Genomic DNA, 12532 nt, shown 5'->3' on the forward strand with positions numbered 1-12532 from the left:
CAATACATGCAGGTTGTTAAACTTAAAGTAGATAGGAAAATAATAACAAATACATCACTTTAGGTGTCAAAATAATGCAAGATGATGTCATGAAGTTGTGAGCTTTTTCACAATGCTGCATACCAGTGGTGCTTCTGTTTCTTTATGCAACTCTATGTCACTTAGTTGTGCAATTAAAGTCAGTTTGGATGTTCCTTTAAGATGTTGCCACAACGTCTAGGAACATTTTTCCCATGATCCAGTAACACTGACAATGGTGTCAAAACCACAGCCATCACAAAAACACACAAGGCAGATGCACTGTACATTGGAATATGAACTCTAAATAAACAAATCTGCCTGCCTTTTATCAAGACACACCCTTTACCCACAGCAGAGGATATGCTGCCCTTAGATATAGCAATATGATTCACTAAATGTCTCATTCAGTGTCATAAATATAGAGACAATTATTTTATGGACCTGTGCGTTATCAGACATTTTCCCTCTTGCATAACCTTTTCCCATGAAATTGGAGGTAAATAACTTTAGTTCTTAAATGACACAACATGATTTCAAACACTTTTTGCATGAAATCCTTTAAATGTCCCAGTCCCACTGTTCTGTCGGAGCTGAGTCTACTGTAGCTCAGCTCTTTGCCACCATGTCTGTCTGTGTACGGGGGTTTGGTCAGAGGGGGGGGGAGGGGGCTCAGTTTCTATTTTTAGGACCTTGGGGTCACTTTGACAAGCAGGATTGATTGGAATGGTATCCGGACTCAGAAGAAGAGCTTTTAATAGTGTGTTGTCTCCTCCCAGTACATTCCTCCTCTGCATGTGGTCTTTATAGTACACCTGTGTGTGTTTGTGCACTTGTGAAAGTTTGAATGAGGTTTGCAGTTGAGGTTGTGGTTTTATCCCTGTATCATCCAATATGGGAGTCTGTTCATTCAAAAGAAAAGACAGACATTGTTATTTGTGTCTTTGATTGCAGCACACTGTTTTACTAACCTCAGACATACTCAACAGTTGTAGGTTCTCAGTTTTTTAGATGAACCTGCAGCTGCTCTGACTGTTCCAGCTGAGTGTTTTTGTACACGAGTTAGTCATGATGAATTGTACAAAGGGAATCTCTTCTTCAAATAGATTTCTTAGTCACTTTTGTTCTTAAATGCAGCATCATTTCATCCCCAACTGCAGTATTTATAACTCCTACTGAGAGAGATGGCACAACATAGGGAAATAATCCCAAACAAGGCTGCAGTCAAGCAACCAATGGTTTCATTTCACTGTTGTTTATCAGAGCCTATGTTGCAAATGAGCCAGAGAGAGCAAAGCACAGAGAGAGAGAGAAAGTTGTCCCTATCAGCTGTCTTTGCCCCTGGTGTGTGTCCAACCTTCACTCCCTTTAACCCAGTCTGACAGGTGCTTTGCTCAGCTTCCCTGTTCTCTGTTTCAGCAGCAATAAGGTTGTTATCCTGTTGGTGCTGTAAGTTTCATTTCACCTACTATTTTTCCAGCAAACCCCTTCACTGATACATAAAGCAATCAGCTGCCTTTTATTTCTTTCTCATTACTATCTTTTATACATGTTTATAAAGTTATAGTTACAAACAGAGTGAAACTTTAACTTTTGTATGTGCATTAGGTTCCCCATAGTTTTGTATTTTGTATTAGTTTTGTATAATAGTTATTAACCAGGCTGGTATATTTCTTTTGGCATGAAGCTGGAGTCAGATATTGACTAAAGCAAGGTGTGCTGAGAACACAGTTTAATTCGTACTGGTCTGTGTTGTCACGGCAGCCATAAAAGATTATTGGATGTCTATTTTGACCTTTGAGCTTTGCAGTTGTTGTAGTATTGGCCTTACCACCATCTGGGGTGCATGTTGCACTATTGCCTCACATTGTTGTGAAACCTGCTTTCTGACAAAGACGTTTAGCAGCTACAAAGACAATATAAAAATTAGTCATATATGTAACATATACATATAACATGACAAACTGTTGTAATAGAGGAACAGACTGATAAGAGACTGTGTGCTGTTGAGTGATGTGTTCTGGAGGATGTCATCCACGCGTCGTTGAACTATAACCAAGTGCACACACCCAGAGGTGTAATACTGACCAGACTGAATCTGATTCATTGGAGGATATGATTCACTTTCTACTTTAGACCAACTCTGTCCGTTTTTAACAGCTGCCCAGGAAATGAGGGCTAAGGGCATTGGAGTGCTTCAGATGGCTCATGGCATCTGAAAGTGCTCTCTTTAACTTCAGTCACTTCCTTTAGACCCTTAGCTGCCATTTGGAAAATCAGCAACATGGAGTCGAGGCTGGATGAGGACCACAACTCTTGAGTTGACATAAATAAAAAGGCTAGAACATGCCAGGATTTCCCTAATGGCAAAAATGTCAGCTGATTACTGTTCTCTTGACCTCTTTGAATGTTTTAACAAGTGCCATGTGTCATAGACATACTTAAACAGGATATCTGCCTTAGAAGGTGGACATTGCAGTGTGTGGAACCAAGAATGCACACAAGTCATTATACTGTAACATTACACACTGTACTAATAGACTGTAGTTGCTGAGGGACTCCCATGCCTATTCAGCTTATTTAAATGTCTAAATGCTACATGAACCTCAGGTTTCCCCCCCCCCCCATACCTACTGTATATCATAGTAAGTCTAAGAGGAATTACAGCATATCTGATCTTATATACTGTAGATGTTGTAAAACTCAGATGCCTTGGAGAAAAGGCTATGAGCACTGTTGGAAAGTAACTAAGTACATTTACTTAAGTACAGTATTTATGTCTGAAGTATTTGCACTGAACGTTAAAATTTTCTTTTTTTGCCACTTTATACTTTATACACTATATCTAAGAAGGAAATATTGTACATTTTACTACACTTACACATTTATTTGATAGCTATAGATACTAGTTACTTTGTCAATATCATTTTACTGATAAAAAAAGTGATTCTCTGTTATAGATTAAGCAACCCAACAGTATATAAAGGAGGTATAATAAGCTTCACCTAAATCGGACATTAACCTGCTGCTTACATGTTAACATCAATAATAATAATAATAAATTAATAAATAACGTAATATACAGTATGTATATAATATATATATATATATATATATATATATATATTATATACAGTATATAATATAAATACATAATACTCGCAATGTACCTCTGTGCATAATCTACTTTTGATACTTAAAATTAAAAAAAGTTAATATTTTTATAATAACAATGTATGAAATGACAACGTTAAACCAAGTGAACCCACAATTATGTCCTGAATCTGCAGCTTTATTTTTTAGCGAGTTTAGAATATATGGCTATGAGTCTAGCTTTTGCTCTGTGACCTCCAGTAACTGAAAGAACATATCCCCCACTGAGAGGAGTCCAAAGTCTCACTTGTCGCCGCCGTTTGATTAAGCAAATTATTGACAAGAGTTGACTGCTCACCAAACCGAAACAAAGGAAACTGCACTGGATCGGCAGGTACATCAAAATACGTTGTCCTTTGAGGAATGTCAATTACCCTTTTTAAACAATAAATAAAAGAGTGGTTGTGTGGTGTGACACGATTTGGATTATGCAATGGCATCCCTGGCTTTAGATCAAACCAAATGTTTGAACTACCTGAAGGAATGTGCTGTTTCCCAGACAAATGGAGACTGACTACAGAGCCTGTTATCAGAATTTATTCAACACCAACTTACATTGAACCTCATGCCATGTGTGTACTGCTATTAGTTTAGTACTCACTGTGGCAAAGTCTAAATGTTCCTGAGTGAAGAAGTGCAAAAAAGTGCCCTGTGTGTTAGTATTTCGGGTGTGGTTCAAGGGAGCTGGCACTGCACGTTCTGGTTTCTTGGTGTTATATATGGCACTGCCGTCACTTGTAGCAGTATTGTGTGAACTGTGGGCAGATTGTGAAACCTAACGAGCAATGATGGTGGAAGGCCAATAAAGTTTCTACACCATGGACACGGCCCTGGCTGGAAAAGGCCAACACAAGGGTTACATTTGTGCTTCGTAGTTGACTTGGAGAGAGAAATGCCAGCCTCACCCTGTTTCCTCGCTCACAGAGGGTGCAGTGTGTCCGATAACTACGCCACAATGATGCCCGACACTGTCTCACCCACAGCTGATTTCTCTATTCAAACTCGCCTTGTGTCTACGTTTTTCAAGACTCCTGATGCATGAGAGTGGCTGGGTGTGTCTTTAAATCCAAAGAATTTCATTAGAATAAAAGAACATAGATGAAGGATGACAGATGTGGTGTTGTTGAATGCTGCAGAGCAAGTGATCTTCATTGCAGAGGTATGCTCCTGATCACACATGCACACCCATTCATTTAAGGCTTGGGATCTGGGTTTGTTTGTCTTTTGGTTGGATGTTATTGTCTCAAAGAAGCAGAGCTGCCTTGATCTAGTTTGAGGCTGTACATGGATTGAGACATCCTGTGGTCTCACTTCGTTCCATGAACAGTTTTCACCTGTTTGTCTTGCTAGAGATTGAGACATCATTTTGCCTCGTTTGCAGGACAGGTAAGTGATTAACTGAATTGGAAAGATCGTGGACTTTTAAGTAGTCGTTCTTAGTTATTTGTCTAACATTTGAATAGTGGCTCATGGTTTCTCAATTGTATATGTTTCTTTGTGTCTCTGGTTTGTATTGGCTAAACACACTCTTCAACTCCTCCAAGTCAAATGAAATGAATTGTATGTTTCGGTACAATAGTGTCACGCAATACTGTCACAGTTTGACAAGATAGAAGTCAATCAGGATCATAAAAAATGTATAAAATAGACACCTGTTTAGTTATTATATAAGTAGGGGTTTGATTAGACTCTAATAATGTATGTATCTATTTGTGCAACTAATGTTGATCATGTAGCAGTTGTCCACCTGTGTTGCACTGCGTGGTTGATGATGGTTTAGCCTACAGTGAGTGGCTAACTTTCAAGTAATCGCCTCTTCTATCTTTGCATTTCCCCTGGAAGTTTAAAGAAGAAGGATGTCTCTCACCCTTTGACCTCGGCAAGAGAGTGGTGATGTGAAAGTCTCTGTAAGCATGCAGAGGTTGAGGCTTATGGTTGAAATGGCTAGCTGGTGGAAGTAATGAGAGTGTCCTGTTAATTTGTTAAGCCGGACGGTTTCCTGTCAGAGCACTATGTACTTACTGTATAGAACGTATACATTGTCTGATAAGGGTCAGCTGCTTTAAAGACCCTGATGTGTCCTGTTTTACCTCGTAAACCAGACCTTTTATTTTACCTGTAACATAAGAAACAAACCTAGCAAAATATTTCCACTCTAAAAGACAACATTTTATCCTAATGTCATCTGTTTGACATGGTATGTATTGAATATATAGTCACATTTGAACGGAATGGAGTGTTCATAAAATTCCTCCTTCTCCTTGTGCCATTAAGTATAAAAGACCCAATGTGATTATTTTAACTAATAATACTACTTCACAGAAGCTATTCCTAGCCTCTGTACTGAACGTGTTTCAGACTCTGATGACATTGATGATCATACTCAACCACATGAGCACTCATCTGATTTTTCTGAACAGTCCTGAGGCTCTGGAGGCCTGAATATAGCCTTTTAATATATTTCCCTTCAGTTCAGCTATTACCACTAGCCATAAATAAGCATTATGAGAAGCAGTGGGGTGGCAGTTTTGGTATACAGCTACTTTTTTCTGAATCTGGCTACCACTGCTGTAATCTTAGACTTTGTAACTGTGTTCCAAGCCACACAAGAGATGGAATTATTTTCTCCCGCCTCTTTTATTGGGCCTATAAATTTGCATTATGCCAAATTGGCAACCGTCCATTTCAGTTTTCACCGTTGGCCTCTGGTGTAACATGACACACACTGTTGAGAAAGTTGATCTTTCTTCTTTAACAGTTCATTGTGTTTTATAATACAATCCAAAGTTTTTTTAATGTAAAATCTTAATCTGACAAGTAACTATAGCTGTCAGATAAAGGTAATGTAGTGAAATGCAGTGAAGTAGAAATATAAAGCAACAGATTCACATTTGTACTTAAGTACAGTATGTGTACCACTGAATGCTATATTGGACAGTCAGTGCTCATGTCTCTGTTTCCTCTGTCCCCTGATTTTAATGAATTTAAATGATGTGTTTAATTATACATCCTTGGTTTGTTTCCTCACCCTGAACCAAGTAACGTATATGAACCCAAACATGTTTGATTGACAGGCAGTCATCTGAGGTGACTACGCCATACATGCATTACATTCTCAGCAGGAGCATTGGCAACATTGCATGCTGGGAAGGGGCTGTAAGAAAACCAAGTGCTCATGGGTAGAGAGGCATGTGTGACTATTGCATTACCACATGATAGCAGGAATGTGCAGCATGCACATGGGATGTGAAGCCAACTGTACTGTGTATCTTCCTCTGTCACTGCTATGGTTAATGTATGTACTGTAGCTGTTTTTAACTGTTTATTGACCTCTCTAAATAGATACTTCAGTCACATTAGGTGAAAGGTACATTATTTACATAAGAAAAAAGGTTGACACTGAGTTTTATTTGGTTTCACAGGAGTAAAAATGAGCTGACATCCTGTGAAAGTGATCTACTGATTGCCAGGTCAACTGTCAAACCACAGAAATATGACTACACTTCTGTATGATCTGGGTAGCATGTGTGGGGCTTTGTTGCCCCAACAGTAGAACCCTGTTTGATATTCAGATGTAAAATAATCAGTTAATAGTTTATCATTATCTGAAATCGGAAACAAAAAACCCTTATGTGCACCTAAACGTTAACTAGATGTTTTTACAGCTGCTTGGTTGTGTGATTAGTGTAAAAATAGACACACACACATAGAACACTTTATGGCTTACAAATATTTTTCCAGAAATGTGTGTTTGTTTTTCTCTCAGCCTTTGTGTTGCTGTGTGAGAGTGAGTGAAGGGCTGGCAGTAGTCTGGATTGTGCTCTCACTTTCCAGCTCTTTCACTGCCCAACACAGAGACCCAACAAGCATGCCCTCTGTTCTTTTATTGTCATTTTCTCTCACACATACACCTCTGTTTTCTGCTCTTTCTCTCGCAGGCATCAAGAGACCAACAGGAGGCTGAAAAATGTGAGTGGAAAAATATAAGCAATGTTTTTTTTCTGATGATCTTGACCTGTTGACCTGTCATTCAGCAATAATAAAACATTAATTTAGCTTCGGTCCTGTTCAGGTATCATTGAAGAATATAATCCCTTAAAGGGGAACTCATCAAAGTCTTTTTACAGGTGTTGGCGAGTACTACAGACATATGTGGGAAATAAATTATATATATATAGAGTTCTGTACAATATCTGAGAAATTGCCTCAAGTGATGTCACTTAACTCAGGGATAAAAAATAAATAAAATCTTGGTGTGTGGAGTTAGAAAGTAGTGTTCTTATCAGACCTCTGTAGCTCCTCATCTCTGCTTGAGGCTACATTAGCCGCTTCTAGCATACACACACCCAGATCTCCAACCAAACTTTCGGTGGTCAAGTTGCATTGTGGTTAATGTAAGCGCCAGGTTTTGACAAGGAAGAAGAATGCTTCAAATATGAATATGATATCTTTGGTTCGGCTGCATCAATTTTGATACATAAAAAAAAAACTGTCCATCGAGAGTCCACCAATGCTAAATTTGGGGTACTCTTTTAATTTTATACTTTAATACCGTATAGTCCCTTCATTATGTGGTACCGTTGTTAAGATGACATTTAATGTGATGTGTAACTTTTAGTGATAAAACAACAACATAGTATGTGATGGGTACATAACATAACATGCTTTATTGCTTACACTCACTTTTTTGGGGCATTTTTGTGACGGGAAATAAAGTGAGAGAGATGGGGGATGATGACAGGCACAGCCACAGGGTCCACAGCCAGACACTAACCAAGGACATTACAATTATATGTCAGCATCTTAAACCTGGACACCTCTATACACATTTTTAAGTTTGTTTAAATTTGATTTATTTATGGATCTACCTAATACAGACACTAAACATATAACACAAAATCAATTAGTTCATCCTTACATTAATCCAAGACAAAATTTGGCATATATTTCAAGTTCTTGCCTAAAAGTAGGAGATGTATATGTTTAAATTGCTAAAATGAGGGAATGTTTGTCCCATAGATTTAATATTAGTCATACATTTTGATTTTGATTATCAAGTGGAAGCATAGTATTTACTCAACGCAGCTTAATTATGTTTGATCGTCCTACATTATTTTCCTGCATCCGGCCGCATGATATAAAACCAAGAGCTGACATGTCAGTTTGAACCGTGTTGTGTAATAGGGGAGCAGCATCGTTGATGTAGCAATGATTGTTTGCTTTAGTGCAGCACATTTACCTGCCCAGCCTGATAATGCACACACAAACAGCAACAGAGTATTCTGGATAAGCCTGGAAACCAGAGCAAGGCACCGGGTGATATCACCTTGTGTCAGTGTAGCAACTATCATAACAATCACCTGCTTTAACACTGCACAGAACATTTATCAGCTAGGGTAAAGGTATAGCTATAATGTGATGTATTCTGTCTGGCTTTAATTATTAATTCCCACATATATTCCACATGTATGGTTTGTGTAATAACCTATTTGTTTTCTTCTCTCCAGGTACTGATCACAATTTACTGGCTTGGTAGAAGAGCTCAGTGTGAACGTTTCTACGATGGACCTTACCTGAATTTTAAGGCATTTGAGGGCTTATTGGGAACAGCGCTATACAAGGTAAAACTGGTGATCATTATCCCATTGTGCACTCTGAGCTGTTTTATCTGTATCGTCGTGAAACAAAAGCTTAATTTTCTTGTGAAAAAGCAGAAATAGCATGAATGAAATCCTCTTTTACACCCGCTGCCCGGAACATTTCTGTATCCTCCCTGGTATGTTGACTATGTGCAGAAGAATGACTGTTAAAGGCCAAGGGGCCTCAGATTACTGGCTACTAAAACCAAAGTTACGTTAATCATAAATGACCTGATGCCTTGACTTGGCTATTTTAATCTTGTTTACAGCATGTCACGCAGTTCGCATAGTTTGCGTGTAAAAGTTGCTTCTTTTTTGGAAGAAGCCCGTTTCCCTTCCCCTGCTCGTTCTCATGTTAAATTTGGCACTTTGCTTTCACATAGATTTATAGGTGGTGGTGTGCCTAGTCCTATAACTCAACCGACTACAGGGATTTTCAGTAATAGCATTTGGTTACCGTGCATCTTGTACATTTAGCTATGATAATCCAAGTTCACTGGCGTGGGATTAGGCTGGGTTTAGTTTGTGGATTTGTATTGTTTGGTAGGATTCAGTGGATTACAGATCTGAAAATAATTTTCTTTTTAAAGTGTCTGACAAGTTTTTGCTTGTTTGTAGCCACGCTGGTTGAAGTGGCTCCAGGGCTTGCTTATGTGTTTACATGTCTTCATGCAGTAAACAGTCATCAATAGTACATCGGAGATAGCACTGTTTGTTTTGACAGAGATGGCAGTAAAAACAATAAGGGTTTTTTGTTTACATTACATCATGCATTGCCCCTTACAGACAGTATAGGAGTGTTTAACTGAGTCTGCAAGAATGAAAGGCCAGACAGTACAGACTTCACACTCTACCCGGGAGATCTCCCGTGCACCACACACACAGTGGAGCTAAATATTTTAATTGGCATCCTATTATCTGACTGTGTGTGTTTGTGTGTGTATGAAAGGCTCTGCAGGAATCGTCCAGTCAGAAAGGCAGCAACGTCAGAGACAGCGGTTTTGGAGATAGCTGGTACTCAGAGCGAGAGGAGCTCTTCCATCTGAGAGAAGGAGGAGGAGGAGGACACAGGAGAGACGACTCCCTTGACAGCTTGGACTCTTTGGGCTCCCGACCCCAGAGCATCTCATCTGAAACCACTCTTAAAGGAAGCAGCGAGGGTAGGAGACGTCATGTCATTTGCATCTATACACAAACATTAACATTTTTACCCTTCTAAAGCTGCCTTTATGGCCTTTAAGAGGTCAAAGGATGTTTTCTTTTATTTTTGTGATTGTTTTTTGTGTTATCCCCCGTCACACCCTAGCTGTAGATTGCCATTAAAGAGTTCCGACTTTCCCAATTTGCTTCTCTGCATGAATATTTAAAATCAAGTGCATCCATCTAGCCTAGAACTTCAAATATTTGTGCTATGATGTCTGCTGCATCAGAGCCAGAATGTTGCCTCCCATTTGTGAAAACAATTACCTATTGCCACCTAGTGGTATGCTTTTGTAAGTGACTATTTTCAGTGAAAAGTCCCCAAAGAAAGAGATATTATATATCATTGCTAAAGCCTGTCTGTGATCTTGTTTCATGACTAAAGTGTAGTATGCTTTGAGAGGGGGGGAGTGCTGGTCAGTGATCTCAGAGTGGTCATCCCCCCCATATAGGAAAGGGCAGTGAGACATTCCACAGCCGTCCACACCGGCTTGTAAATGAAGGGGCCTCCGTTCCCCACCCGGCACCCCTCTGTTACTCCTTCAAAGTCACGCCAGAACACACAACACACTCCCCTCACTCTTTTCACTACTCTCACCCCGTTTATTCTTTTTGCTTCTTCATTACCCTTATCAGACCTCCCTCTTTTCTTAGTTCTTCTCCGACTTTCTTTATTTACCATAATCTTTTTTACACCTTTCTTTATCCTCCCTCCCTGTTCTGTCTATGCTACAGGTTGTTGTAGTGACACTGAAGCAGACTCTGTCTTCAGGATGGCTGAGAACAAGGACAGTTTGAGTTACCGACGGTCACTAATCATCACACCCAAGGCCAGCTCCCAGTTTAACCAGTTCCTGCCCACTAAAGACAAAGCCTCAGGCTACGTGCCTGCTCCACTAAGAAAGAAACGGGCCGAACGCAATGAGGACAGCCGGCGCAGCTGGGCCAACCCCACATACACAGAGGATGAAGGCACACTCACCAGGTACGGTTGCACACAACAGTAAACACATTGATCTGTTTGAAGGTGCCGTTTCTCACCTCAGTTAATTCATTTTATTCCTTTTTTTTTCTTAAAAGCAACATAACACAAAGTGATCTAGAGGTGTTGTGTTCATACCCAAATCCTTGGTTTGTGCTTCAAATGCCTGAAGTTTACATTGTCTCCTCTCCCATCATGTTGGTGTTTGTGATGCTTGTTGTGTTGTCTTCGAATGGTCCATGGTGGTGTGTACTCGTGTTGTGTTTCATTTAATGATTGAACGACCTCAGCGAAACAAGGCTTTCCTCTGACTGCTATGACAACAGTCGAGTATCCCAGAGTGCCTTGCCCGAGGCTCATCTACAGTGGGCCTTAGAGTATGAAAGCGGCAGCGATTCGGACGCAGATCGACCAGACCCTGACCTCGTTCTGGATGACCTGGCCAGCAGACGCTTCCACAGCCCCTCCCCAGCTCCTCCCACCAACTTTGCCGTGCCCATCAGTCCCCTGGCAGCAGGAAGGGCATCTGGGGGTAGCGGGGGCCCCTGGCCTAAGGTCACTATGACTCCCAGTGTTGCCCCTCAACAGAATGTGACCTGCCTCAGGTCAGAGAACATGAAGCAACAGTGTGACTTTGATGTGCCTGCCTGATGAGATCAAACTAGAACGCTTCTCTTACCCTCAGTTTGCATGGTTAATTGTAACCATGAGCAACATCCTTGGTTGTAGTATGCTGCCTTTTACTGTAACAGTGCTCTATAGTCTTCAGTTTGTTGGTTTCTGTTTTTCTTTGCGCTTTCTGAATTGTATGAGCTTGGAGGAGTGATTTGAGTTCATAACGGCTCAAATCAATCTTTGCCTCCTTTTGCAGTTTGGTCCTGAGCTTGCATTGGTTTGCTAATCCTTGCGTCATCTCATTTGAGGTTGTTGTGCTCGAGGAATGTGCTCCTCTTTGCGTGACTGGCGTGCTGTGCTGCTGCTGAAAAAAATTGTTTACACATGTGATTGGCTGTCTCTCTTGAGCAGCAGCAGCATCAACAGTGGGGAAACGAAGCCTCTCCAGCAGGGCACTGTGAGGATGGACCACCACCGCCCTGTGTCCACGGACAGCCTGTTCAGGGAGATATGCGATGACTCTGAGGATGAGGATGATGACGTGGGCTATGCCGACCCCATTCAAGATGATCTCTACTCCCGCAAGATGGGCGTCAAACCCCAGCCGGTTGCCAAAGTATCTTATGACAAGTTCTTACCAAAGTTCTGGACGCCCGAAGAAGACGTTCACATACAGAAGATCAAACTGGGCTCCCAGAGGAGACCCTGGTACAAGAAGATGCAGGGTGTCAGGTGTGTGAGGGCATTCAAATCCAGCATAATGTGGACTTTTCTTATATATACATACTTTAAATCACTGTATAGTATATTTTACAGAGTAGCAATATCATGGATATAATTTATTCCCTGCTTCTTGCACAATATTTTCCTTCTTTTCTACCTGACACATTGGATTTTGACATATTTAAAAAACTATATATTGCGT

The 12532-nt window shown here is 40.4% G+C and overlaps 1 protein-coding gene across 18 annotated transcripts in view; it reads left to right on the forward strand.

The window, feature by feature from the left end:
- lmo7a (LIM domain 7a) overlaps positions 1-12532 on the forward strand; it is a 48358-nt gene that overhangs the window by 14358 nt on the left and 21468 nt on the right. For 17 of the 18 annotated variants that reach the window (XM_031289425.2, XM_031289493.2, XM_031288719.2 and 14 more), the window contains 4 exons: positions 7110-7140; positions 8679-8792; positions 9760-9970; positions 10746-10995. In XM_031289425.2, the coding sequence (XP_031145285.1) occupies positions 7110-7140; positions 8679-8792; positions 9760-9970; positions 10746-10995 (606 nt within the window). Of the gene's footprint in view, positions 1-7109; positions 7141-8678; positions 8793-9759; positions 9971-10745; positions 10996-11282; positions 11598-12018; positions 12340-12532 lie in introns of all 18 variants that reach the window. The other variant, XM_031289566.2, reaches the window with a different exon arrangement.

Source organism: Sander lucioperca, chromosome 8 (assembly GCF_008315115.2).
Source record: "Sander lucioperca isolate FBNREF2018 chromosome 8, SLUC_FBN_1.2, whole genome shotgun sequence".
Classification (NCBI taxonomy): domain Eukaryota; kingdom Metazoa; phylum Chordata; class Actinopteri; order Perciformes; family Percidae; genus Sander; species Sander lucioperca.